The 26,838-nt window shown below is 38.6% G+C and overlaps 1 protein-coding gene across 1 annotated transcript; it reads left to right on the top strand.

Annotated features, from left to right (window-relative positions):
• Window positions 1-851: 851 nt before the first annotated feature.
• Window positions 852-20,977, top strand: THBS1 (thrombospondin 1). The gene is made up of 22 exons (XM_014058045.2): window positions 852-1,116; window positions 1,498-1,591; window positions 3,322-3,896; window positions 4,468-4,543; window positions 5,004-5,191; window positions 6,271-6,381; window positions 7,921-8,014; window positions 8,789-8,962; window positions 9,406-9,582; window positions 9,772-9,945; window positions 10,227-10,354; window positions 10,451-10,603; window positions 11,560-11,778; window positions 12,326-12,433; window positions 12,975-13,134; window positions 13,608-13,726; window positions 15,190-15,424; window positions 16,060-16,287; window positions 17,020-17,291; window positions 17,532-17,629; window positions 17,753-17,892; window positions 18,552-20,977. The coding sequence occupies exons 2-22, from the start codon at window positions 1,525-1,527 to the stop codon at window positions 18,557-18,559; spliced, it is 3,504 nt and encodes a 1,167-aa protein (XP_013913520.2). The 5' UTR covers window positions 852-1,116; window positions 1,498-1,524; the 3' UTR covers window positions 18,560-20,977.
• The last annotated feature ends 5,861 nt before the right edge of the window (window positions 20,978-26,838 follow it).

Raw genomic sequence — 26,838 nt, 5'->3', positions numbered from 1 at the left:
GATAAACCTGTTTCACACACGCGCGTGAGAACACCTGATCAGCTTCAAGTTAAGAGTCTCTTTAACTGGGAGGGGCGTCAGAACCCCTTTGTGTCCCGTCTCCCCATCCCGTCCCCCACAAATCATCTTTTGTGCTATGGGAAGAGATAACGGGACCAGGGTCTGGTTCCAAGGTGGAAGATGGGAAACACGAAAAGGCGCAGAAGACTGTCAAGAAACTTCGCTCTGATCACTGCAGCTCTTGAGACGAAACGGTAGCAAAGTTGAACTTTGGATGCAGGTCTGAGCACAGATGAGGAAGGAAGAGACAGGCAAAGGGCTGGAAAGAGCAAAAGCCCATATTTGCTTTCCCTTGAAGTACTCTTTGTTTCGGCAGATCCAGGGATGGGGAGCCCATCCTTCGGGCATTAGATGCACAGAACTCGCCCAGCGCATTTGCTGGCTGGATGAATAGGGTTGTGAGGAATTTCCCCGCACATTGTACACCCAGGAATTCACAACTGCCTGGAATGTAGACAACATCCCTTTCATTGTCAAATGGGAAAGCTCCAGGGACAACACAGCCTCCCCCCAAGGTGGCCAAGGGGGGAGGGCAGGGGGGGGAAGTCCCACTGATCGGAACGAACCTGTCATCAACCGCCCCCGCGCATCACTGACTTCTCCCGGACTGGCTTTTGGTATGGGGGTGCCTGGATGCGCGCATGCCTATTTTCTGCCTCGTTGCGAGTTAATTGGATCCGTTCCAACCCGCTTCCTGTCCGCCCGCCGCTGATTGGCTGGCGGAGTTTCGGGGGTGCGAGCAACCGACCTCCTTAAAGGCGAGGGAACTCCTGCCGCCGCTCAGTGCAAACAGCCAGGGTGACCACCAGGGGAGACCTGGGGGAAGGGCGAGCTCCTCTTGATCCGTTTCAATCCTCCGGCAGCAAAGACCCAGGATCGCAAAGGACACTCTACTCGCTCGGACGTGTCTATTGACCCAAGGTGTTAAGCCCACGCAGGGGAAACTTCGCAGAACCCAAGAACACCGGGAAGGATTTTTGTACTGAGTTCTATAAAACCACATTTGCTCTCGAGAGGATCTGATTCTGGGGGATCCTTCGCCGCCTCCTACAAAAAGTAAGTCCTGAAGACATTTTTTATTCTACAACTTCGCTTGGAAAAGACAATCAAGATAACTAGAAAAAAGCTACAGCGCTCGTTTTCTTTCTTTCTTTCCGTCCTTCCTCCCTCCCTCCCTTCCTTCCTTCCTTTCTTCTTTCTTTCTTTCTTCCTCCTTCCTTCCTTCCTTCCTCCTTTCTTCTTTTCTTTCAATTCTTTCCCTTTCTCCTTCTACCTTGCTCACTCGAGGCTTTGGTCTGTAGTTACGATTTCTCTTCTTCCTCCACCTCACCACTTGTGCGCTGCTTCTTCTTCGAGACGGCTGCTTGTGGTTAGAAGGTGCGAGGGCGAGGTCCGAGTTCGTCGAATGACCGGGGACGTTTTTTTTCTTGCTTGAAGGTTGTCCCTGGAAGCGAGATTCCTGCCATGGAGCTATCCGCTGGTCTCTTTCTCCTTCTGATGCTTGGAGTCGGCACAACCAACCGGATTCCAGGTAAAAATTGTGGGATCGCGGAGGGGGAGAAGACGTCGCGGGTGAATGGGGAGGCGATTCCGACTTGGGAGACTTTCCGCTCAAACTCGGGATTAGGTTTCGAGGGAAAGAAGGGAGAAAGTCTCTAGACAACCCTCGTCCAGCTTACATCCAGGTAGGGCTGACAGAAACTGCTTAAAACGGAACAACAAAATCGCCACCCAGTACAGCTCTCTTTAACCTGGCGCCTTCCAGCTGGACTTTACACCTCTCGTTCTCTTCTGTGGGCAACACTGAGGAGTTGCAGACCGGGTTGAAAAGACAGTCTCCGTTCCCTGGAAGGATGTCACTTGCCCAGTCTTTGCTTGCCAGGCAGTGGCGGCCACTAGCCAGGGGTGGGAAGCTGCCTGTGGGAAGCTGTGGACAGAAATTGTTTCAACTCCTACCCTCAAAACAACGCTATAGAGCACTGCACACCAAGACAACTAGACACAAGTACAGGTCCCCGTCCTCCCAATGCCATCACTCTGCTAAACATATGCACCAAAGGCAAATTCCTCGTGTGTCCAATCACACTTGGCCAATAAAGAAGTCTATTCTATATTCTATTCTGAGCTGAAGGATGGTGCCCAGATGTGGGCAATTGATTGTCCCGCTTCCCTTGCTTGAGCGGCTCCTCTGGCCGGGGCTTCCCCCAGCTGGGCGGGCTCGGCTGGCTTTGTGGCTTGATATTTGAGAAGGGACGGTGGGGCTCGAGGCGTGCGAGGCGTTTTCCTTCTGGGTGCTGGCTCCGAGCGGACTATTGACCTTGGCATCCGCCTCGCTTGGGGCCAGGGCGCCGCACCAGACGCACCGCAAAGGGGCGGGTTGGCGGGGTGTCCTAGTTCTGTATGGAAGTTTTATTTATAAAGTAAAAGAGAAGTAGTGGGGAGGGTAAGCCCAGCTGCAGAATTCCCTCACGGGAGGGGGTGGTGGCATTACCCTCAGCTAGATCCCTGATGCTTCAGGTGATCCAAGGCATTGGTCCAGTGTTGAGCCAGACTCTAAGCCAGAGGTCTTCAAACTTGGCAACTTTCAGACTTGTGGACTTCAACTCCCAGAATTCTCCAGCCAGCTGGAGTTGAAGTCCACAAGTCTTAAAGTTGCCAAGTTTGGGGACCGCTGCTCTAAGCAATGCTATTTATATTTCCCACCTAGCTGCCCTGGAGCTTTACTGAGCCCCTGCTGTTCGGCTCTCCTTCTTTTGGGGCAGACCTGGCTTTCTATCCTTCTCTATTGCTTTGGGTTCCCTCTTTTGGGTTTGTCCCTCTCACACAGTCTCGATCATCACTCCGGAGTTTCTGCTTTATGTGTCCCTCCACTTTGCAACTTCAGAGTCCCTGGAGGAGGCAAAGGGGAAAGGCAAGAAGAATTCCAGACTTCAGTTTCTAGTGTCATTTGGCCAACCGTTCTCCTTTGATCCTCTTGGCTCGTTCAACCAGGAAAAACTGGGAAAGCCAAGTATTTTGCAGCTCACCTCTATTGCTTTGCTGCAACAGAACCCAAGCTGTAGTGATGGGAGATTGCTGTGTGACCGGAGGATTTTTAAGATCCTTTACTCTATAACTTTGGGTAGCATATATTTCTTGGGGCTCCTCTTACCTACAAAAGAGAGAGTCCAATTATAACAGCAGTAGCAGCTAGACCTTATGTGCCCTGCCCAACATAACCATCTCTTTCTGTCTCTCCCTCCCTCTCCCTTATCTTGACAGAGACCAGTGATGACAACAGTGTTTTCGATTTCTTTGAGTTAATTGGCTTTGGCCGCAAGGGAGGTCACAAAGGAATGGGGGTGCATCCGACCAAAGGACTGGAGGCTTTCAGCCCTGCCTACCGCATAGACGATGCCAACCGTATCCCTGCGGTTCCTGATCACATATTTCAAGACATTCTGTATTCCATCCAAGCTGAGAAGGGCTTCATCTTGTTAGCTAATCTTCGCCCGATAAAGAAGGTTGCTGGCACCATACTGGCCGTGGAGCGCAAGGACAATTCTGGCTACATTTTTAAGTTGGTGCTAAATGGCAAGGCAAAAACTTTGGACCTGAGTGTCTTTCCCGATGAAGGTAACCAAAGTTTGGTGTCAGTGGAGGAGGTGAAGTTGCCCCTTGCGCGATGGAGTAGCATCACCCTCTTTGTGCAAGAAGATCAGGCTCAGCTCTACGTAGGCTGTGATAAAATGACAAACGTGGAGCTGGAAATTCCTATTCAAGACATCTTCACTCGGGATCTGTCCAACAGAGCCAGGCTCCGTCTTGCTAAAGGAGGAGTTAATGACAACTTCCAGGTAAGAGACTTCCTTACAACAGGATCAAGAGTCCAATTCAAGGGAGCCAATTTGATTTGCCATTTTGGGGGAAGAAATAGTTTCAAGAAAGTAGATTTGTTGCCCCTGACTACTCAGTGTTGACTACTATCCACAGCAATGGGGATTTAGCTGACACTTGGAATATTAAATGTACAGTCAAAATGCATCCAATGGTGTAAGCTTTAAATTGAACTTGAGTTTTCTCTTACAAATTAGGCAATGTTAAGATTTGATCATTGTTGATGTTGAAAGGAAGTGGAAAAACTGACTTATTATCAACTAATGAGAATTCTGGCCAGTATAGTTTATGCTTGCATTACAAATGAAAACAATAACATATTTAAATATAGGCATGAAAATTCTTACCCATGCTGAATTAAATATAGGTCACTCCTAACCCAAGCTGACTAATAAATTACAGGCAAAAATAATGTGAGAGTTAAAACATAAATTGATGATTGTGCCCAAATAAACAACACATATACTGTATATATGCATCAAGAATTCCCCTTGCAATAGTGATGGATTATTTCAATCCTTATGTTTTCAGGGAATGCTGCAGAATGTGCGGTTTGTGTTTGGAACTACGCTGGAAACCATCCTGAGGAATCAAGGCTGTCAGATCTGTACGTTAGAAACCTTTTTCTTCAAATGTATTGGCCCATTGATTATAAGAGTCCTGTTTATGTGAGGTGAATGAGTTTAGACCCAAGGTGGTATTCAGCAGGTTCTAACTAGTTCTGGAGAACGGGTAAATACCACCTCTGACTGGCCCCGACCCCATCTATTCTCTGCCTCCTGAGTCCCATCTGATCAGGAGGGAATGGAGAGTTTACAGTATCCTTCCCTTGCCACGCCCACCAAGCCACGCCCACAAAACCACACCACACCCACAAAACCACACCCACAGAATCAGTAGTAAAAAAAAAATTGAATCCCACCACTGGATTAGACAGAAAATGAAATGCAGCCCACTGTATTTTAAGGAAATAATGCCTTACATTTGTTTAAACTGAATTCTGTCAGTTTTGACAGTGTTTCTATATATAATCTGTATGTGTTTTAATTGGGTTTGTTTTTTTTTAGCTACTGGAACACTTATTAAATTAGACAACCCCATGAATGACTCCCGCCCAGCCATTCGCACCGACTACATTGGCCAGAAAACCAAGGACATCTGTGGCTTTTCTTGTGACGATCTAACCAAAATGTTTCTAGAACTGCAAAGACTGCGTGCCCTGGTTGTAAAAGTTCAAGACTATGTCGAGCAGGTGGTAAGTGGATATTAAATACCCAAGAAAGAATCAAAAGCCTCCTAAGGACTCCTTGACTCATAAACGCTAACTATTTTCCATTCCACAATGATGGGAAACAGACATTCACTTACAGTACTGTAAGAAAGAAATATTTTTAAGTGAGCAGCCTGGGCAATGTTTGAGAAGAAAGCTATTTTTATTTCTTCTCAGCCGCCAACCCAAAATGCTTCATAGATGTTAAGCCATAATTAGCTTAACTAATCTGTATTGTAGTATGCTGAATGAAATATAATGTTTAGCTTCACATAATTATGTTAAATCAAAGCCAATATAGCATTACATTAAATTTAGTCTAATATGAATAGTTTTTGCAACTGACCTAAAAGTAAATATGTCCTGCTGTACATGTAACCCTTTACTTACTCAGCAAACATTCAAAGTTACAATGAAAAACCTATATACAACCCAGATTTGAAGTTCCAATAGAGAGCCGCCCTCCACCCTATGGTCATGTGATCTCATTTTGGATGCTGGCAATTGGCCCACATGCATGATTGTTTGCATGGTCACATGACTGCAATGTATCACATTTTTGCTGGAAACTAGCATTTACTTCCAGTTTCCAACAAACCCCCCCCCCCATCCTATAGGGCTTACAGCCTTTGCTTAAAGTCATCAAATTGGATGCAGTCACAAGATGACCCACTTAACAATTAGCACAATTATTAGCATAATTGTACGTTCAGTTATGGTTTTAAATTGAGGTCTACCTATAGTCATTTGCAGTATTTTTATTAAACTTTCTCTAGCAACTATGGTCCTCAAAATCTGGCTAAAGTTTATATCTGTATATAGTCCAGCTTCCCCTGAAGCTTCTCCATATGGTCTAACATAGGTGAGCAATCAAATGGAGAAAAATAAATGTATTACTTTAGTAATATTGTTTAAATACTATGAAGATATTTAGAACTATAGCATTTAACATGGAATCACAATCCTTTCTAAGTAATCAGTGTAAAAGCAATTTTCTTGTCTTCAGATTCAGACTGATTTATAAATCTTTATTATTATCTCTTCCTTTTATGTCTGATGTAAAGGAACTTATCGCCCCAAATATAATAAAGAAAGGAATATGCTTCCACAATAATGTTGTGTATGAAAATGCAGCTGAATGGACCACTGATACCTGTACCACATGTACCTGCCAGGTAAGATTCTTTACAGCTAACCCATCAGTAAACGATTTACCATGTACCTAGTTAGCACATAAAGGGACGTGGTGGCTCAGGGGCTAAGATGCTGAGCTTGTCGATCAGAAAGATAGGCAGTTCAGTGGTTCAAATCCCTAACACCGCATAACAGAGTGAGCTTCTGTTACAAATCCCCGCTTCTGCCAACCTAGCAGTTTGAAAGCATGTAAAAATGCAAGTAGAAAAATAGGGTCCACCTTTGATGGGGGGGGGGTAACAGCATTCCGTGCACTTTTGGTATTTAGTCATGCCGGCCACATGACCCCTGTCTTTGGACAGTGCTGGCTCTTCAGCTTTGAAATAGAAATGAACACCGCCCCCTAGAGTCAGGAATGATTATATGTGCGAGCGGAACCTTTACCTTTACCTTACTTAGTACATTATGCACAATGTAACTCATGCAGAAAAATTGGTGACCCAAATATCTATTTACTGTCTTTATAAGAAAGTTTTCAACTTAAACCTGCCACCATCTATAAGTTGTGAATGAATATTTGCAGCAAGGAAAGTTCTACTAAACTTGCTTCCTAATCAGAGTTGCATTTTTGGCAGTTTAAGACAGTTGTATTTGGCTAAAGCTTCTGTGATTTTCTTTATACTACTGACATCTAATTCAGTCTTTGTTTATGTTATCCCCTAAAGCTACAAAAACATATTGTCTATTATCCTTTAAAGAACAGAATTGGCAAAGGTTAACATTCCTTCTTTTGCACAGTCATTTGTTTTTTGTTTTTTTGGCATAAGATGAAAATACACATCATGCTACAACATGGATTTGTTTGAATGTGGAGCCAACTTACCTAAATCCATTCTATCAATGACTCTGATGATCAAATAAATTCAGGCGCATAACCAAAATGGCAACTTTGAGAATTTTTATTAGCCTAATGAAACAAGATCTGGAAAGCTACTCAACAAGATTTGGTTTTCCCATTTAATAGTAACTATTGATTAAATAAACGAAGGGATACAAAAAGAAATAAGGGGTGCAAATAATTGAAATGAATGATATTTATGGGTTTGCTTTGATTTCAAAAAGCCTCAAAACCAAAAGCCAAACTACCCATTGTTCAGATTCTGTTATATGCTGTCTAGAATCTGAACAATCTTATTAAAATTGCATTCAGCTTAATGGGGCTGAAAGTCCAAAATGGGCTTCAAAACTTACAGTCAGGACTAAAAAAAAAATCTGTCCTGATTGTAACATTTGAAGCCTATTTCTGGCTTCATGATTACTAACCTGAGGACATAAGTTGTTTTAAAGTCAATTCCTAAAGTATCTTTACCGCTTCCAGTTGGAAAGAAGATGGGCTTATTTTCTCTTTCTCTTCTCCCATACTAATTATAGTATCTCCTTTCTAAAAGTTAAACAACTGTTGGGAAAAAAATACTTTGAACAATGGAGTATGACTGGTTGTAGAAAAGCATTAAGGCATTGGGAAAAGAAATGTCAGATGTATGTATTTTTTAATATGGGGGTTTCTTTTCCCTGTTTAGAATTCTGCTGTAATGTGTCATAAAGCATCTTGTCCTGTCATGCCTTGTTCCAATGCCACCGTTCCTGATGGTGAATGCTGCCCACGATGTTGGCGTAAGTAACTATCCCCTTAACTTATTTTATAGGATTTAGTTTATTTATTTCTTTGTTTGTTTTTGCATTTCCAGTGTCTGTACTTAGGAGGTAACAGTTACCTCAAAAATTGTATATGTGAGAGAGCACAGTTTCTAGCCCGAAATTCTGAAACTAATGCAGACATCTTTGAAATTGCCACTACATTCAGGATCAGCTACAAAATATTAGATTTTGAACTAAGGACACAATAGCAATCTTTTTTTTTAGTTTGCAGAAAGATGGCTTGTGTCAAAGTAACTTGAATTAGGTAAACGTTAAAAGTCAAATAAAATCAAGACAGACCTACAAATCCAGTCAGGATAGCATACATGAGAATAAAATTTTCTAAGAATGATGAAACTCCCACAAGTTTATTCTGAGTTGTGTTTGAGGAAAACAAAGCAAAATCTTAATAGAGTTTTTCATATCCCTTGGGAGATTTCAGGAACTGGTAGCATGAATATCTCTGTTTATTTTATTTTCTTGGGTGGGCACAAGGTGTCCTATAAATCTCAAAAAATATGTTACACGAGACCTTGATCATCTGGTTCTGAATATCTCGTACAAATATTCATATGTAATTTGGATAGTTCGGTTATCAAAGTTCAGAGTAAATTGAAATTTACAGAACAATATAGAATCTTTCACTCTATTATTCTGACAATCTCTGCTTCCTATTGAGGTAACTTGTAAGAAGGTGGTTGTTTTTATTTTATTATATATTTATTATATTTATTTTTCTTCTTTTTACAGCAAGAGATTCTGCAGATGATGCTTGGTCTCCCTGGTCTGAATGGACCTCTTGCTCTACAACCTGTGGCAATGGGATTCAGCAGAGAGGCCGCTCTTGTGACAGAATCAACAATCCTTGTGAAGGCTCCTCTGTGCAAACACGGATATGTAACATGCAAGAATGTGATAAGAGATGTGAGCATTTAAATTCTTTACATTACAGATAGCTGCTACCTATTTTTACTCTGTCTTTCCATACTTAATATAGGAAACATTGATTTACTTCAGATTAGTGTAAAACATTTGGTTGTAATGGGATGTATGAGATGTCGATGATTAAAACAAAAATACTTCCTATAAAAATGATTTTCTGATTCAAGAGTCAGCAATGTCTAAACATTTTTCCAGCATGGTAATTAATAGAAGAGAATATTTGTAGCTCAGGTTGAGCTGTGGGTTCATTAGTGCTCTCTGAATTTGGTTCTTTTCTTGCAGACATTTCATTACCCAACTAGGTAATATCATCAGTCCTAGCATAATCAAACTCAAAGAGTTCCAAGGACCCCACAGTATGGTAATGTCCTAATCGACTGTTACAATATTTTGATATTCACTAAGCAACATTTTACTGCTTACAGTCAGACAGAATGGTGCTTGGAGCCATTGGTCCCCTTGGTCTTCCTGCTCTGTTACTTGTGGAACTGGGTTAATCACTCGAATCCGTCTGTGCAATTCTCCACTTCCTCAGATGGGAGGCAAAACGTGTGAAGGGGAGGCACGCGAAAACATGCCTTGCCAGAAAAGCCCATGCCCAAGTAAGTTCACTGTTTAAAATGATTTTGTGCAAGAAACATGATAGTCTTTTAATATTCATCGTCTGAGACTGAGAACAGGAGTTATTCAATCGTTTTCAAAAAATCACCCAAATCAACCTGAATTTCTAATACCAATGGCATTTCCCCCTTCAGTTCCAAGATGCATAAATATTCCTTTTTTTGTTACAGTTAATGGGAACTGGGGACCATGGTCACCTTGGGATGCCTGTCCAATTACATGCGGAGGAGGCATTCAGAAACGCAGCCGTCTCTGCAATAATCCAGAGCCCAAATATGAAGGGAAGGATTGCATTGGTGATGCAACAGCCACTCAGATGTGCAACAAGCAGGATTGCCCAATCGGTGAGTAATGGCTCATCATGAACTATCAAGCAGCATATGTAAGAGTGCTGTGTCATTTTCAGAAAAGTCTGGGAATGCATTGGGAATGCAACAACTTAAATTTTATAACAAAGAAATGTGAAATATTTTGGCAAAATGACTGCATTATGGCTTCTGTGATCTTGTTGCTACTCCTGGTACTCTATCAGGTATTTTTTAAGGTGGCCACCTCATTCTGTCTAATAACACGAACAGCCAAGAAAATAAAACTTAATTTGTGCCAATTTTCCTTCTGTTTTTAGATGGATGTCTGTCTAATCCTTGTTTTGCGGGAAGTAAATGCACTAGTTTCCCTGATGGTTCCTGGAAATGTGGTCCATGCCCTGCTGGCTATCAAGGAAATGGAATTAGATGCAAAGATATCGATGAAGTAAGATAATATTTGCATGCATTAATATAGTCAATGTTCAAGGTGTTTGCAAATGAATCTATGGCCAAACCTTTCTCCCACTTCTTCATATTTCAGTGCCAAGAGGTCCCAGATGCATGCTTTGTACTTGGTGGAGTACACAGATGTGAGAATACTGTACCTGGTTATCACTGCCAGCCTTGTCCCTCCCGCTTCACTGGACCACAGCCTTTTGGTCGGGGTGTGGAAGATGCAATGGCAAACAAACAGGTACTGTCAACATAGAGATGTTTCCCGTTTATGAAACTTAAGTCCTTTCTGAATATATGACCAAGAATTAAAGAAGATACCAGGGAGCAGTTACTTTATTACATGCAGCCATGTGATTTTGTTCAGAAGCACCCAGTTGTATATAAGAAATTCAGTTTGAATTAAGCTGGAAACCCATAAAATAAGCAAGTGGGGAACCACAAACAATGGATGGAATTAACTGGGCAGTCCTTTCTTTTGTGTAAAGAGAGTGACAACTGAGAATTGAAGCCCCCATTGGTATCTAAAATATGATAAAGAAAACCATATACTTAATTCTCTTTAAAGAGAATTCACACAAAATCACAGTCAATGGCTGCTTGCTTTGAAAACACAGTAAAAATGTCAGTCCTCCTTTGATACATTAAAAGAAGAATGAGGTCCATCTCTGCACAATCCCCCCCAAAAATTGTATCACTAAGATGGACAAATTAACACTAAAATTAAAAGACAAAGAAGAGTCGGAATATTATGAAATTTGGAAAAATTGGTACAAATAGAACAAACAAGAATAACATTAATTAATCCAATATATATATATATATATATATATAGATAGATAGATAGATAGATAGATAGATAGATAGATAGATAGATAGATAGATAGATATAGATATAGATATAGATATAGATATAGATATAGATATAGATATAGATATAGATATAGATATAGATGGAGGAAGGGAGGGAGGGAGAGAGAGAGAGAGAGAACTGTGTATAAAGGTTTATAAACATAGAAGCGAAATAATATTTACATGTACAGGTATATGACATGTTGATATAATGGTGTTGTAGAAGGAAAATAATAATAATAATAATAATAATAATAATAATAATAATTTTATTTATTTTATAATAATAATAATAAAGAATAAGGTAAAGACATCTCTGCAAGTGTATTCTTAATTCTGTCTTAGGTATGCAAGCCACGTAACCCATGTGCTGATGGAACTCACACCTGCAACAAGTATGCCAAGTGCATCTACCTTGGACACTTCAGTGACCCGATGTATCGCTGTGAATGTAAACCAGGGTATGCCGGCAATGGGGTTATCTGTGGAGAAGACACTGACTTAGATGGATGGCCAAATGAGGACCTTCTCTGTGTTGCCAATGCTACTTACCACTGCACTAAAGTAAGCATATTTCTTCATTACATGCCATTCCACCCTTTAATATCAGGGGAAAGTAGTTTGGTTAGTATTTTAATATGAGCTTATTGAATTAATGCTTCTTAAATGAATTCATGAGATGAAACAAAGTGGCCCTTTAGTTTTCTCATTTTTCCAAATTTTCTGATGCAATCTTCTGGGGAAAATAATCATATACCTAAAGGAGATAGCACAAAAAAGCACAATATTATGAAGATATGATAGTTGGCATTTACTATGCAGTCAATATATTTAAATAAATTAGTTGCCATGGTTTTGCCACAATCCAAATTTACTGAAATACATTGATACTCATGTAGTTTTTTTAAACTACTTATTTTGTATAAGCATAAGTGTTTCAGATTAATTTCGTGTTGCTATTGTTCAAAAATAATGATTTTAGTGATGCTGACAATGCTCTAAATTAAAGAATCAGTAAGACAGGTGATTAAACAACAACAATACTGTCTTTGTAATCCGAGTACTACTTTGTGTGAAATTAAAGACATGTGTTCTGTATCTTTTTCTGCAGGATAATTGCCCCAACCTTCCCAATTCTGGACAAGAAGATTATGATGGTGATGGAATTGGTGATGCCTGTGATGATGATGATGACAATGACAACATTCCTGATGATAGGGCAAGTTTAATAAAAATATTCATGTTCCTCTGTGACAATGTCCACCTCAGTGATAGCCAAAGACCAAAAGAAAATTGCATGTTCAGTGAAACCTTGGAGTGGATTAGTTGAGTTCTTCCCATGCAGTCAGTGAAAGAAAAAGTAAAATATGAAATAAAAATCCTTACTCATTTCCTACTCTGTTCATAAAAGAACAGGTTTGCCCACCAATATACTGTCCCTCTCTACCACTAACGTAAAACACACAGAGAGAAGGAGATTGAATCCATGATACGAGATTGAAAGATCGCAGCAATTTGAAATAGCTAATTTGTAGCTAAAAATTGATTTTTTTAAAAAAAAACCAATTTTGCAATAAAATATGGATGCTGCATTGCTTATCACCTTTATTACTGCTCACTTTTCATTTACATGTCAAAGAAATAATCCTCGCAACATTCCTTTGCTACCTTTCTTACTCTAATAAATCTACTGAATAGGTTATTCATGACACTAATATCTGAGCATATTTTAACAAGGCTTTTAAATTTTCCTTCTGCAGGATAACTGTCCATTCCATTACAATCCACAACAATATGACTACGATAGGGATGATGTTGGTGATCGTTGTGATAATTGCCCATACAATCACAATCCTCTTCAGATAGACACAGACCAGAATGGAGAAGGCGATGCCTGTGCTGTGGATATTGATGGAGATGGTAAAGTTTGGTTACTTCTTGCTTTCTTCTATTATGGCATGACTGTCATTTCAAGAGAGAGAGCCTGCCCTTGAGCAAATTCTACTCTTAATGATGACCTGGATATACCAAACATTTCAAATAAATAAATGAAAAATAGAAAAACTAAGTTATAAACTTGCCATTTTGGAGGAACATATTCTAATAGCATCCCATGTTTTTCATCTGCTTATTTTATGTCATACATGACAGCTTCTATAGAAGCAGATTTAATTTTATACTGCATCCTATTTGGTTTGTAGATATAGTTGAAAATGTGCTGCCATTGAACGGTTAACTGAAATGTCAGTTCTATTAGTGCTAGATGCTTAAAGAGATAGGCTATGATTTTGGCTTCTATGAACCATTTTTTCTTAATTACTTTTATGCAATAACTTATTATCTAGATGCATTTACCATTAAAAATACCTGAATGGGTTACTCTATATTTCCAGGCATTCTTAATGAAAGAGACAACTGCCAGTATGTGTACAATGTGGATCAAATAGATTCAGACTTGGATGGTGTTGGAGATCAGTGTGACAACTGTCCAATGATGCATAATCCAGATCAGGTCAGTTTAACTGCACTTGGGCAAGTAAATATTTATTTAATCTTCTAATTTACAGAATGTCATGTATAGCTCTGCAACAGAGGTGGTTGCTATCAGTTCGCACTGGTTCAGATGAACCACTAGTGGAAATTGCCACTTTTTAAATGTTCTGTGCGGGCACAGACCTATTTATAGGCAACTGCATATGCTAAGTTGCACAACCTAAGTATTTCAGGAATTTAGCAATAAAAATACTGTTAATATGTCAAACAATATATAGTCTGCAAAAAAGTTTTTATCATGACTTATGATGTCCTGAAGCTAGGAATTTAGTACAAAAATGCACCCATAAAAATGTTCATTGGGGGTAAAGGATAAAGTAGTACACCACCAGTATATCACCAATAGGGGTTTTTTTAATTAAAAAAAAGCTCAAATAATTTTTAGTTGATTAAGAACTAAAAATATGAAGAGGTCTATCTCATCCCATTTAATTCCCTCAAGTCTAAATTAGCAGTGGGAAAAGCCTGCATAGTACTCAGCAGCATAATTGAAATGCTTGAATAGTTTTTGTCAAAGTGCAATAAATAGCCAGAATCTAGATTTATCCTGCAGGTTATCTAGTTAAAAGGATATGTACAATCTCAAAACCATATTGGTTTCCAAAATAATGTACCACATTAAGCACCACTATGAATTATGTCTAGATTTAAGAGGAAAATCTGTTTCAGAGGACTTATTTTGTGTGGTGGCTAAAACTGAAGACCAGTTGTTTTTTATAGGATTTATTTAATATAGCCTTCTACATGCAAACATCGTCTGATTATATTTTAGAAATGCAGAAACATTTTGGTTTCTAACAACCTTAAGAACGCACTACAGATAATAATAATCTGTTTCCCTAAAATAAACCCTCCCAGGATAATAAGCCCAAACTGGCTTTTGGGTGCATGCACTAAAATAAGCCCTCCTCTGAAAATAAGCCTTCCCCAAAAATATTGCAACACAGCAGCAGCCATGAGGTGACCATACTCGCCACCTCCTGCACCTCAAAAATAATAAGACCTCCCTGAAAATAAGGCGAAGTGAAAATAAGAGTGTATCTTATTTTCGGGGAAACATGGTAGAAGCCACAGCAAAGTTTGACTTTTCCCAATATGCCAAAGCAAACTGGATAGGCGCTAAGAGATTATATTTCACTAACTGAAGGTAAATCCTAGACAGAGCTAAAATACCCAATAATTCCAAACTTTGAGTGGACATTAGTATCTTACTATACATATTTATCTCTGTTCTCCTTAGTAAAGTGAAAGGCCCATGCTGGCAAAAAACACTTGTCCACAAGCTATCGAAATGAAGAATTCAATCAGACCATTGGAGGCTCAGCCCCAAAAGAGACCTCTGGATTGCCTCCTGTTTCAAGATGCTATCTTCTAGGGTTTGTAAATCTTTGTCCTGACAAATGTTCCACATTTTGCTTTCAGATGGATTCAGATTCCGATCGCATAGGGGATAAGTGTGATAACGACCAGGATATTGATGGAGATGGCCACCAGAATAATCTCGATAATTGTCCTTATGTGCCCAATGCGAACCAAGCTGACCATGACAAAGATGGGAAAGGGGATGCCTGTGACCATGATGATGACAATGATGGCATTCCCGATGACAGAGATAATTGTAGATTGGTTCCCAACCCCGACCAAGTTGATTCAGATGGTAAGAAAGATAACTTGCATGAAATTAGAAAGAGACAGCATAACATTTAGACATGTAATGCAGTCTTCAATGTGGTTTACTACAAAGTGTTAATATGAATGAATATGTTGTTTTTCTGCAAATGCAACATTCCTTTACTCCTTGTAATATTGTAATAATTTGTAATAATTTAAATTTTGTTTGTTTGTTTATTAAAATGTTAGGTTACTCCAATTTGTATATCTCTGAGTGGCAAACTGTCCATACATAGAGTACATATATACATACAGGCACACATACCTTTTCTACATCTAGAAAAAAGCAATAGAAACAATGCCTAGAGAAAAAACAATCAATTTAACAACTGAAATATCTTCCATATACATATCACCCATGGTAACCCAGGATCAGGGAACATAGCCAGGTTTTAAGGACATGTTTAAACAGGCCCTCTTGTTTAAACATTTAAAAGTTGCTGTTATTTAATAATTCTTAGCTACTAAGAATTCCAGCCACTTAGCTAATTCCTGAACTGGTTCATATGTATAATTGCTCAAGCTATCTGCTACTGAAAGTCTAAAATATACCACATGTTTGGCTTTGATGTTCATTTCTCTCTTTCTGAACTCATCCCTTATTCCTCCCTTTTTTGCCAGGTGATGGGCGGGGAGATGCATGCAAAGATGATTTTGACAATGACAAGGTTAATGACATTGAGGACGTCTGCCCTGAGAATGTTCTCATAAGTGAGACAGACTTCCGTCGATTCCAGATGATTCCCTTGGATCCGAAGGGAACATCTCAAATTGATCCCAACTGGATTGTTCGTCACAAAGGCAAAGAACTGGTTCAGACTGTCAACTGTGATCCTGGACTTGCTATTGGTGAGCATCAAAGTTCTGGCTTCTTTTATAGGTGCATGCCTGCACACACATCCACTGAGACACATCTCCTTCTGATCAAACAAAACCCCATTGTTGTATGAGGATAAGGGTATTCTTCACCTCATCACCATGTTTAGAATTGTTTTAAACTTTATTTTTTTTAAAAAAAAATGTTTTTCATAAAGCATTCTTAAAAATACCAGCTGCTCGGTTTTTGGAATGAACAGGCACTGAAACAAAGAGGGCAAGGATAAAAACATTGATTTCAGGAAATTAAACAACAACAATGTTGCTTAAGCTCCTTTAAGCCTTATCCAATAGGACAATAAGTCTGCATAACAGAACTTATGAATATACATACAAAAGCTCTTTCTGAATACTGGATCCCTGTTCAGTGTGCCTATTCATTTTTGCTTTTGCTGGAAAGATGCAGCATTGCATAATGCAATAGATGTAAATTGTGATTTAAGATGCAATCATGAATCGTAGTTCTAATTCCATTTAATTTCAATTCATTCTTTAAAAATAGTTTGACAGGGCAAATAGTGAGAGGAAAAACGTAATCATCCATAAAATATATGTTTTGATTAGAAGTTTTGAGTACAAACCCCAGACCAATTTTAGAGAGGGAGAGAGAAAGATTTGTTAATGAAAACCTTACAAAGGATGGACTTTAAAGCATGAATTGACATCCATCTGACGCTAACAGTTACTTATTTTTCTTTTTCCTAGGTTTTGATGAATTCAATGCTGTTGACTTCAGTGGTACTTTCTTCATTAACACGGAAAGAGATGATGACTATGCTGGCTTTGTATTTGGGTATCAATCCAGCAGCCGTTTTTATGTGGTCATGTGGAAGCAGGTTACCCAAACATATTGGGAATCACAGCCAACCAAAGCTCAAGGATATTCAGGTCTTTCTATCAAAGTAGTGAACTCTACCACAGGTCCTGGAATGCACCTTCGTAATGCTTTGTGGCATACTGGAAATACTATTGGACAGGTAATAGATCATTTCTATTATTAATGAATTCATTTTTCGTTTCAAAAACCTTGGCAAATTATACTATTGAAAGACATAGAGATCTTAAAATATTTTAAGCATAACAAACTTTTTTTTAAAGAAAACTCTTCTGTACCTGCTAAGAGCTTATGTTTTATCTCCAGAGCTTATATAAGTGTAATTACAATGTACAATGTAATTTTGTACAATATACAAATCATCCTTACATTTACCTTTCAGGTAAAGACCCTGTGGCATGACCCTCGTCAGATAGGTTGGAAAGATTTCACTGCTTATAGATGGCGTCTCAGTCACAGGCCCAAAACTGGCTTCATTAGGTAAGCATCACCGATATAGACTGAACAATTTATATCTTTTGGGAAAGGCTTATTCAAGGTTACAGTGTAAGTACCATATATTATTTCATGCTAAAGATTAATGATCACTACTCTTCCTGACAGAGTGGTAATGTATGAAGGAAAGAAGATCATGGCTGACTCTGGCCCTCTCTATGACAAAACCTATGCTGGTGGTCGCTTAGGACTGTTTGTCTTCTCTCAGGAAATGATATTCTTCTCTGATCTAAAATATGAGTGCAAAGGTAAGAACTTACCTTGTTTTGTTAGATTTAAAAGCATGAAGTATTTAGTATATCTTTATAAACTTAATATTTTTAAAATAATAAGTGTTAGATCACACTTAATAAATATAAATAAAAAATGTGTTTGCAAATAGGGTTTTTTTGCTGGATAAAGAAAGGATCTTAAATTTAAGGTGATTTAAATTAAGAGAGATTTAGAGATTTTATTAATATTTGTAGGCCGCCCTTTTCCCTGAGGGGACTCAGGGCGGCTCACATAAAATCGGGGAGGGGGAATACAGACGTTAAGATAGAGACATATAATAAAATAGTAAACAACATACATTCATCATTCAGGAGGGATAACTATCCTTGTCCCCAGGCCTGACGGGCGAGCCAGTTCTTAAGGGCTGTGCGGAAGGCCTGGACGGTGGAGAGGGTGGGAAATTCAAAATAACTATTTGAATTACAGATATCTGATTTGGGCAACTGCTTCATTAGAGAAGCAGTAGGCTTGTTACTCTGGCATATTTTCCTTTGAAATAACCCCACCTTTTGTACAAAAACAAGTACAGTTAGTTCTTCATTTTGAATGCTGATTACTGTTTTATCAATTTATCCCTAATTGTAGTTGCTTAATTACTAAACAATTGATGGTTTTTGTCTCTCTTTTTTTGCAGATCAATGATTGGAAGGCAATTAATTAGAGAAATTCGAAATGCTGGTATTGCACCTTCTGAACAGTTAAATTTCTAGGAACCTTGGGGGAACCATTTGTTGTGTTGTGTTTTGGTTTTTTGCTCATTCCTCTCTTCCTGCCTTCGTGAGACTCAGACTACATGACCTGTTTCGAGGGAATGCTGTTGAGAGAGAGAGAAATTTGCAAATCTTCCCATCTCATCTCTGTTAGCAGAGAAGAAACATGTCTTTCAGGAACAAGAACATTCCTCTGCTTCAGAAATGAATAGACATTTCTTTGAGAAATATGTTTGTAGTAGCTGGGCATTGTCACTGCCTCTTTTTAACTGGAGGTCCAATGGATCAGCACTTTTGCAACAAGGGTATTTTTGTATGGACTACTTAAAAATTAAACCAGAGGTTTCAACCTATAGAGGAAGGAAAGGAAGAAAGTTTGAGTTAGGTTTGAGTTTTCCTCCCTTTCTAAAAGACGGCTATGCTTCCTAGGGTTCATGTCAAGGTAAATTGGATGAATCGTTACACACTGTCCTGGATCATTATCCAGTGCACATTTGCTCAGGCATAAGCCCCACTTAATTCAGCAGTATGGATCACTTTATGCTCACACCTAAGATTATACCTTAGTTCTGTGTCCACAAATAGGGCCTATTTTGCTTAATTGTGTAGGAAAATACTTGCAAGTTATACTTGCTAACTAGTCACATGCAATATTAACATTTTTTTAAAAAAAATTACAATGGGGCAAATGAAAACAATCATGGCACTTTTGATTCAAGTAGGGTTTTTTTGTGGGGGGGGGGAGGACAGCAAGGAACATATGGGTAAAGCAAGATTTCCTGTGCTGCTGCATCCAAGATCTGGTTCTCATGCAGATCGGGCAACAATATTAAAAGTGTCAAAAAGCACTTTCATCTCAATTTAGCACTTGTGGTGGCCTTCAGCAAATTTTCATAAACATTTTAATGAAAATTTCAAAAGCACAATGAGTGGCGAGTACAGTTAAATGCAAAATTCTGTTCTACACAATGCAAGGGTGAGGGTTTTTTTAAAAAAAAATGTTCCAAAAAAAGGGGTTTTGTGGAAGACATCTGTAGATAAAATAAATGTAAAATATTTATTTTTTACCTATCCTGCCTGTTCCAAATAACAAAGGACTGTAGATTGAAACGGAAACAATGCGTCAAGACTATCCATTTTGCTACATTTTTCTATGACAGAAAGATTGTAAATAAAGGTTATTTATTGTTCTAAATGAATTTTGATAGTTACTTTTAATACTATTTTAGATTGCAAAGAGTAAGTTCCCCTAAGCAATGTGGAACAATAGGGTAGGAATTGTTCTCAGTATGTTTTCTTCCTCTGTGCAAAACAGCTGACAAAGTAACCAAGCAGGCTACTTATTGTTGTATTGCCAAAGCAGAAAAATGTATACATGTTGACTGTCCCTGTCGGTCAAGAAAAAAAATGGAATAGCTTCAAATCACCGTAGGTCACATTCCTTTGACCTATGATATTTGCACAGGAGGTATTCGTGTGTTAGCTTTGCCACCTTTGTAATATTGCTGGCTAAGATTATGGTACATTCATGTTGGTCAATATGCCAAATAAAAAAGAAAAAATATTTTGGAGGATACGGAGAACTTCATTCCAACAGAATACCCAATTTTCTCACCAGTATGGACTGCAGAAGACACATTGCAAGGGGGAGGGGCATGTTTGGAGCATCATTTGAAGACTGCTTGTAGTGTAAGGCTAGCTTCACTTTCTCTCCAACCCTGTTACTAGAAAACAAGGAATGTCAAAGGCGAATTTTTTAATATACAAATATTACCTCATTGTTGTTTGACTGAAAAATGAAAAAAAAACCTTTGAATCAAGCAGAGTTTAAATATCTAACAAAATTTAAAGCTACTGTAGTATTAGAAGGAGGTTGTTTTTTTTAATAAAAAAATATATATTGCAAGTTGTATATAGTCAAAATTCATATTCCCAGTAAGAAAACAGCATTGGAACAGTGCTGAGAACTATTTCTTATATTCTGTTAGATTTTTTTTCTCTTTGACAACTTGTATTCCATTCCTTGAATTTGTATAAATTATTTTTTTTTCATAACTGTTGGAATAGTTAATCTCCTGTTTGTGTAGATGTTCTATTTAAATAAATTATCAGGAAATGCTATCCGTAGAGCTGTAGCGCTTCTATTTTTATATTTCATTTGCACACTGAACTGAAGAATAATTTGATTTTCCTCCCCAGTAGTGTTGCTATTAGTAAATACTTTTTTCAAAGAATGAGCATATTTTGTACACATTTTAACCATTTTACAGTTTTAAAAGATGTTAATTGTGTGATAGAATTTCCCATGTACATGAAATAAAAATTTCAAAGTTTATATTTACAACTTTTAGCTATGGCTTCATATTTTTCTTCCTATTTTTATTAAAACAAACAAAGGGAGTTATTGCAGTTCAATACTTCTTCCATCTATATACCACTAAACCTATCCTGTTTATTTGTCTGTCTGTAACCTTCAATTAGCCAAAACAATTTGATATAAGGCAACAATTTTGGAATCGAGGTACCTCAAGTGCAGTAATTGAAAGAATGCATAGAAAACCCAAGACTCATTAACTTCCACTGGTTGCAACTTTAAGGATCCTCAAACAAGTTGTATGTGCAAATATGTGATCACTGCAATGCCATTGCAATCACCTGAGGTCATATGATTATGGTTTCTGACACTTCCCTCCAGCTTCTCACAGCAAAGGGTCATTCCCAGTCTCACCGCTTTTTTGCCTGCCCATAGTCATTCTGTGTGCATTTGAAATGTGGATTTACAGACAGCTGTTACGTATAAACTAGGTTGACAAAATCACAAATGAGGAGGTGATGAGCCGCCTGGGTAAGCAAAGGGAAATCATCAAAGCCATTAAACAGTTCAGGTGAACACAGAAAGGCTGGTAAGAGATGGCCCCTTCTTCCCTTTGCAGTTTTCAGTCTATCCCAGTCATGTTTTTAGTCCTCTCCATCCTTCTCTCTCTCATCAGCTGTCGCCACTACCATTGATATCTAGCACTGCCTCTCCCACTGGATTGCCTGCCCAATATTTTTCAAGTGCCTTCCCTTTCCTCCCCCTAGCTGCTGCAATACAAGATCCATTCATCCAAGTTGTAAGAGCAGAATCAACCCCGAAGACCACACAGATACATGATTAGCAAGGCCATCTCCTATCCTGAACTATACCCATTGATAACAGCCAATTCTCAAACATTTTCCTAAAAGCCATCGGGATCCTGTCTATATGGATCTCACGAGTAATATTATTTCAAAGGGTAAACACAACAACAAAGAAACAATATTTTATGGGTTCCAATACTTAATTGATGACACTTGGAGCATGCTGACCTGGTCTGATTTTATAGGACAGAAAGAAACAATTCAAGAGGGGAGAGGTTGCCCTGTAAATATTCATGTTTTATGCCATAAAGAGCATTATAGATGATCACCAGCATCTTGAATTGTTTCCAGAAGCCAACTTGGAGAGAGTGTAGCTCGCAATGTTACAAGTTTACATGGGCATATTGTGGTGTGACCATAATTACCTATGTGCTAAATTCTGGATCAGCTATAGCTTCCAAGATCTTCAAGGGCAGCACCACGTAAGGCACATGCTGCAATCCAACCATGAAGCATACAAGAAATGAGTAATAGTGAAAATGACCTTCTCATCTCACTCGTTCTCCTGACCTGTAATTTTCCCAGTCTTTTCCTACCCTCCTACCCCTTCAGCCATCCCGGCTGCTTCATTTTTGGCTTTTTCCATGCTTTCCCTCATTCCAGTATGTTAGCCTGGAACATGTATGTTTCAGGCCAGGCCCAGGGCAAAATGGTCCAATTGTGTTCTGCAAATGGAACAAAACTTTTGAAACTTGAGTTTCAGTTCTGAACTGAACACCCCACAAAATGAACTGTGCAGAGAAACATGGAACAATTTGTACACCAGATATTTTGCACATCTCTAAAAAAAAATAGCCTATTGATTCATACTGTTTGTACAGATTCATTACTGTTCTGGTCTTCAATCTTTTCTGACTACTTATTCCAAGCACTTCAATCACAATTTTTTTTTAAAAAAAATGATAGAAAAAATGGGTAGAAAATAAAAAAAAATGATTTTAAGTAGAAATTACCAAAGGAAAAAACTTTATCAACAACAAAGGAAATATATTCAGAATTTTTTAATTGGCAAGATGAATACGTTAATCAGTATTTAATTTATGCTGGAATTCATGTTTTCTACATTATCAAGCTCAAGGTGAGGAATCTAAGGAGAAGTGTTTATTTATCAGATCTATATATCAGATCTATATTTATCTTTCATTCAGGAATGCAAAGTGATATATCTTTACCTCACAGTAGTCATTATGTAAAGTCGGTTGTGTTGAAGAAAAGTGATCAGTTTAAAGTCACCCAGAATTTCCATGGCTGAAGGTGGGATTGAACCTGGATCTCCCCGTTACAAGGCCAACACCTTAACCACTATACCACACAGAATCTGACTTTATACCTGTGAAGCAGCTTTCCACAAAGTGAGGTTCAAAGTGATCTATCATGCTTCCAAGTAATGATCCCAACCAAGTCAGAACTCTGAGACTGGACTCTGAGACTGGACTTCTTCTCAAAGATTCTCTTTATTGCGTACATCATATTGGCACATTCAAACGTGAAGCTAACTCTAAACATTTCCTGTGGTTCAGTATAATTAAAAGAGTAGATGATTCCCTCCCCTCAAGTGTCACAGATCATGTTGCCCAACTGGGCAAATGGCAGGCTCTTCAGGCCCTCCCCTCCGTTCTTGCTCAGCACTTGTTGAGATGATCTTGACTCTACCAGCCTCTGCCTGTGTTATGTCCAGCACCTCACAGAATAGCATTCCAAACTCTATGCTCCCCACATCTGTGTAGCAACTGAGAAACAAAAAAAAAAGCCTCAGCCAGAGTTGTTTTGAAAGTTGAAATTGCCCCCCGCCCCCTTACAGAGAAAAAGCAACTGAAAGATAATAAGTAAAGCACACACTACTTCTCCATTAACCCCCTCTTCCCTCAGGTGGTTCTTTTGGTTTCTGAGGATTCTTGTCATTAAATTTCCTAACCAGCCCCTCTGCCCTTACATGCTTACTCTTTACCCATGTAGCCTCTAACAGGGGGTAATCCTTCCACTGAACTAGATACTATAGTTTCCCTTAATATAGCCTAGAGTCTAGGATTTGTTTTATGTCATAATGGATTTCCCCTTATACTCAGGGGTGGGTTCCGGCAGTCACTACTGCCGGTTCACTCGTGGAGTGGACGGCATACAAATACCATTAAAGTTTAAAGTTTAAAGTATGCTTGATACACACTGTGCACACATGCACAGTGCAATAAAAATTATTTTGCTAAACAAGATGGCAGTGCCTATGGCACCACCCGGAGCACCAGTTCGGGGGCATGGCAGGCTTGGGTTGCTGCCAGTTCCAGCGACTCAGGCCACCAAACCACTACCGGTTCGGTCAAACTGGTCCAAACTGGTAGGAACCCACCACTGCTTCTACTACTATGGGACTGGGAGCTACCTGAGCTACTGGTCATAGCTCCAAACCTATTACTGGCTTCAATAAGCTGCCCTGGAAGATAGGATGTAGGCAGAGAATTTTTAGCTGCAATGTTGATGACATTCATTATTGAGAACGAGTTTAGGAACTTAGAACCTAGCTTCTTGCAGGGCAGTTTTAGTTGTAAGTATTTAGTGGAGAGGTAAATCTTTTCCCCAATGTAAAACGGTCTCTGAGGGGACCACCTTTTATCTGCTTGCTTCTTTTGAACCTCTGCCACTTCAGTTAGAGCTCACTTTACATTTCAGGCCCTCGTATCCATTCTTGCTCAGCACTTGTTGAGAAGACTTTGGCACCCCAAATCTCTAGCCTCCCCCCATCTGTGTGGCAAATGAGAAACGGGGAAAAATGCCTCAGCCAGTGTAGTTTTGAAAGTTGACAATACTATATGGGTTTTAAATGTTACAGCAGAAATAATAAATGCTTCCTATTTGGATGGCATTTTGCATTCCGTTTTCCATGATAAGACCTTAATGGTGTGCAAAATACCACCCAAATAGGAAGCTTTCCTGTTTCTGCTGTAACATTTAGTACTCATATAATGATAGATCTTCATCATGCTAATGTTGCTAATCATTTAATCAGAATTGAGATTAGCTCAACCCTTCTGGAAAACTCATTTTTTTTCTATCAGGTCTGGGAATTCCCTGACAGCAGGGAATCTGTATGGTGATGACATCACACATAACTTTATGATTTTGTCTCTCTTGTAACTTGGTTTTAGTAATTAATTGTTTGAATTGGTTTTATAATATGTATCAGGCATTGGTTTTATTGGAAGTCACTTTGTATAAGACAGGTGGTCATATAAATTGAGGATAGACAGATGAGAGGGAGGGAGGGAGGGAGGGAGGGATGATAATCATAAATAAGCTAGTCAATTCTAGTAGTCTTAACATATACCAGGCCAGTTAAATTAAGCACCCACTATCTAGGCAAAGTTATATATAGCTGTGGAACACCACCTCCATCCATGTATATACATGCCTTAATACTGAACATCATGTAAGATGTTTATATACCTAATAAAAAGACATTTCAATGTTGACAGCTTTGAAATATTTTACATAAATAAAAATAATATATGATTGCAGAACTTCTGTCTAATACATGAGGGAAACAGATGTACATAATGCCCTGATTCATGGAGTTTGTTTGATGTCAGTGAGGCACTGGACCAGTTTCACCTGGATAACAGCCAATGCCTTTGTAAAGTGGATAATTGAGGCTCACAGCTTTAAAAGTTTAAAATGGGTATACTTAAACCAACCATTTCAAAATGGCACACATAAATCATCCAGAAATAGAACACACTTTTGAAACAAAAAGAACTGCATGAAAGTAAAACCATGGGCTTTCTTTTTATGAAAACTTCACAGCATTATTTGAAGCTGCACAAATTCTTTTTCTTTTGGAAAGTTCAATTAAATAGGCCATGTTGGTGTTTTTCTAATATTCTGTGTTTCCCTGAAAATAAGCCCTATCCCGAAAATAAGCCCTATCATATTTTTTGTGTGTGCACTCAAATCTCTAAATCTTTAAATCTCAAATAAATTTAGATACCACTAATGTGAATTTTTTTCTACGTATTTCTAGTAAAATATACTATTGGTCTTAGGAATTTGAGATTTTGTTATTTTGTTATTTTGCTGACACCATGTTAAATCTATGTTAATTGCCAGTCTTATGCTTTTAATTGGGGCCAAGTCATCTCAAAACAAAGTCCCATATTTGTAACAAAGGTATTATGTGTATACAAGATCCCTGTTTGTTCCATATTCTAATTACTATTCATAGTGCAGGACCTTCTTTGGTATATAATTATTTCATTTGTGCATAAACCATAGTAATGATATGATATATGATTGATAATAGAATAGAATAGATTTTTATTAATAACAGGCTGTTATAGCATTTTTATTTATTGAATTTATATAGCTGCCCATCTCACCTAAAGTGGCGCCTTTAGGTACTAATATGGTTTAAATTATTAGATTTTAGATTTAGAGAAACAGTCTATTGAAAGTAGTAAATAAATGTGATGCGTTAAATACTTTCTGGATATCAATCAAAACAAATGATTTTTCAGATCAGTCAATAGTCTGAATGGAAAAGGGCTGTGATATAGGTAAGAGAAGAAAGCATTGCAGGTTTCAACAGCCTAAGCAGTGATTAGAAAGAATATGAAACAATCGAAATGTTTGAATTCTGCTTGAATGTCAAGCCAAAGTACATTTTCTGGAACTTTATTTACGATGTCCTTTTTTGTAGGGTGTGTTTAAGAGTAATGCTTTGCATACTTGTTCATTGTGAGGTGAGAAAACTGTGGCCCTTCAGATGTGGCCCAACACTCACAATACTCCAAATCAATACCCACGTTTTCCCGAAAATAAGACCAGGTTTATTTTGAGGGATGTCTTATTTTTTTTCCATGTACAGGTGGCCAACTTTTTCTGCTTGCTCATGGGGGGGGGGGAGGACAAGTGGTACACTACTGTTGCCGCCACATAATTTAAAATTATGATGACAAAATTGCGTTAGAGAAGTTGCTTTTTCCCTTTTTGATGTTCTCTATATCCCCTGATTGTGTAAGAGTAAATGTATCATTAAAGCTG

The sequence above is a fragment of the Thamnophis sirtalis genome, unplaced genomic scaffold (genome assembly GCF_051295495.1).
Source record: "Thamnophis sirtalis isolate CommonGarterSnake01/CBP01778 unplaced genomic scaffold, rThaSir2_p1.2 scaffold_1, whole genome shotgun sequence".
Classification (NCBI taxonomy): Eukaryota; Metazoa; Chordata; class Lepidosauria; order Squamata; family Natricidae; genus Thamnophis; species Thamnophis sirtalis.
The sequence above is the reverse complement of the archived record's forward strand: the minus strand, read 5'-3'. Positions and strand labels throughout refer to the sequence as shown.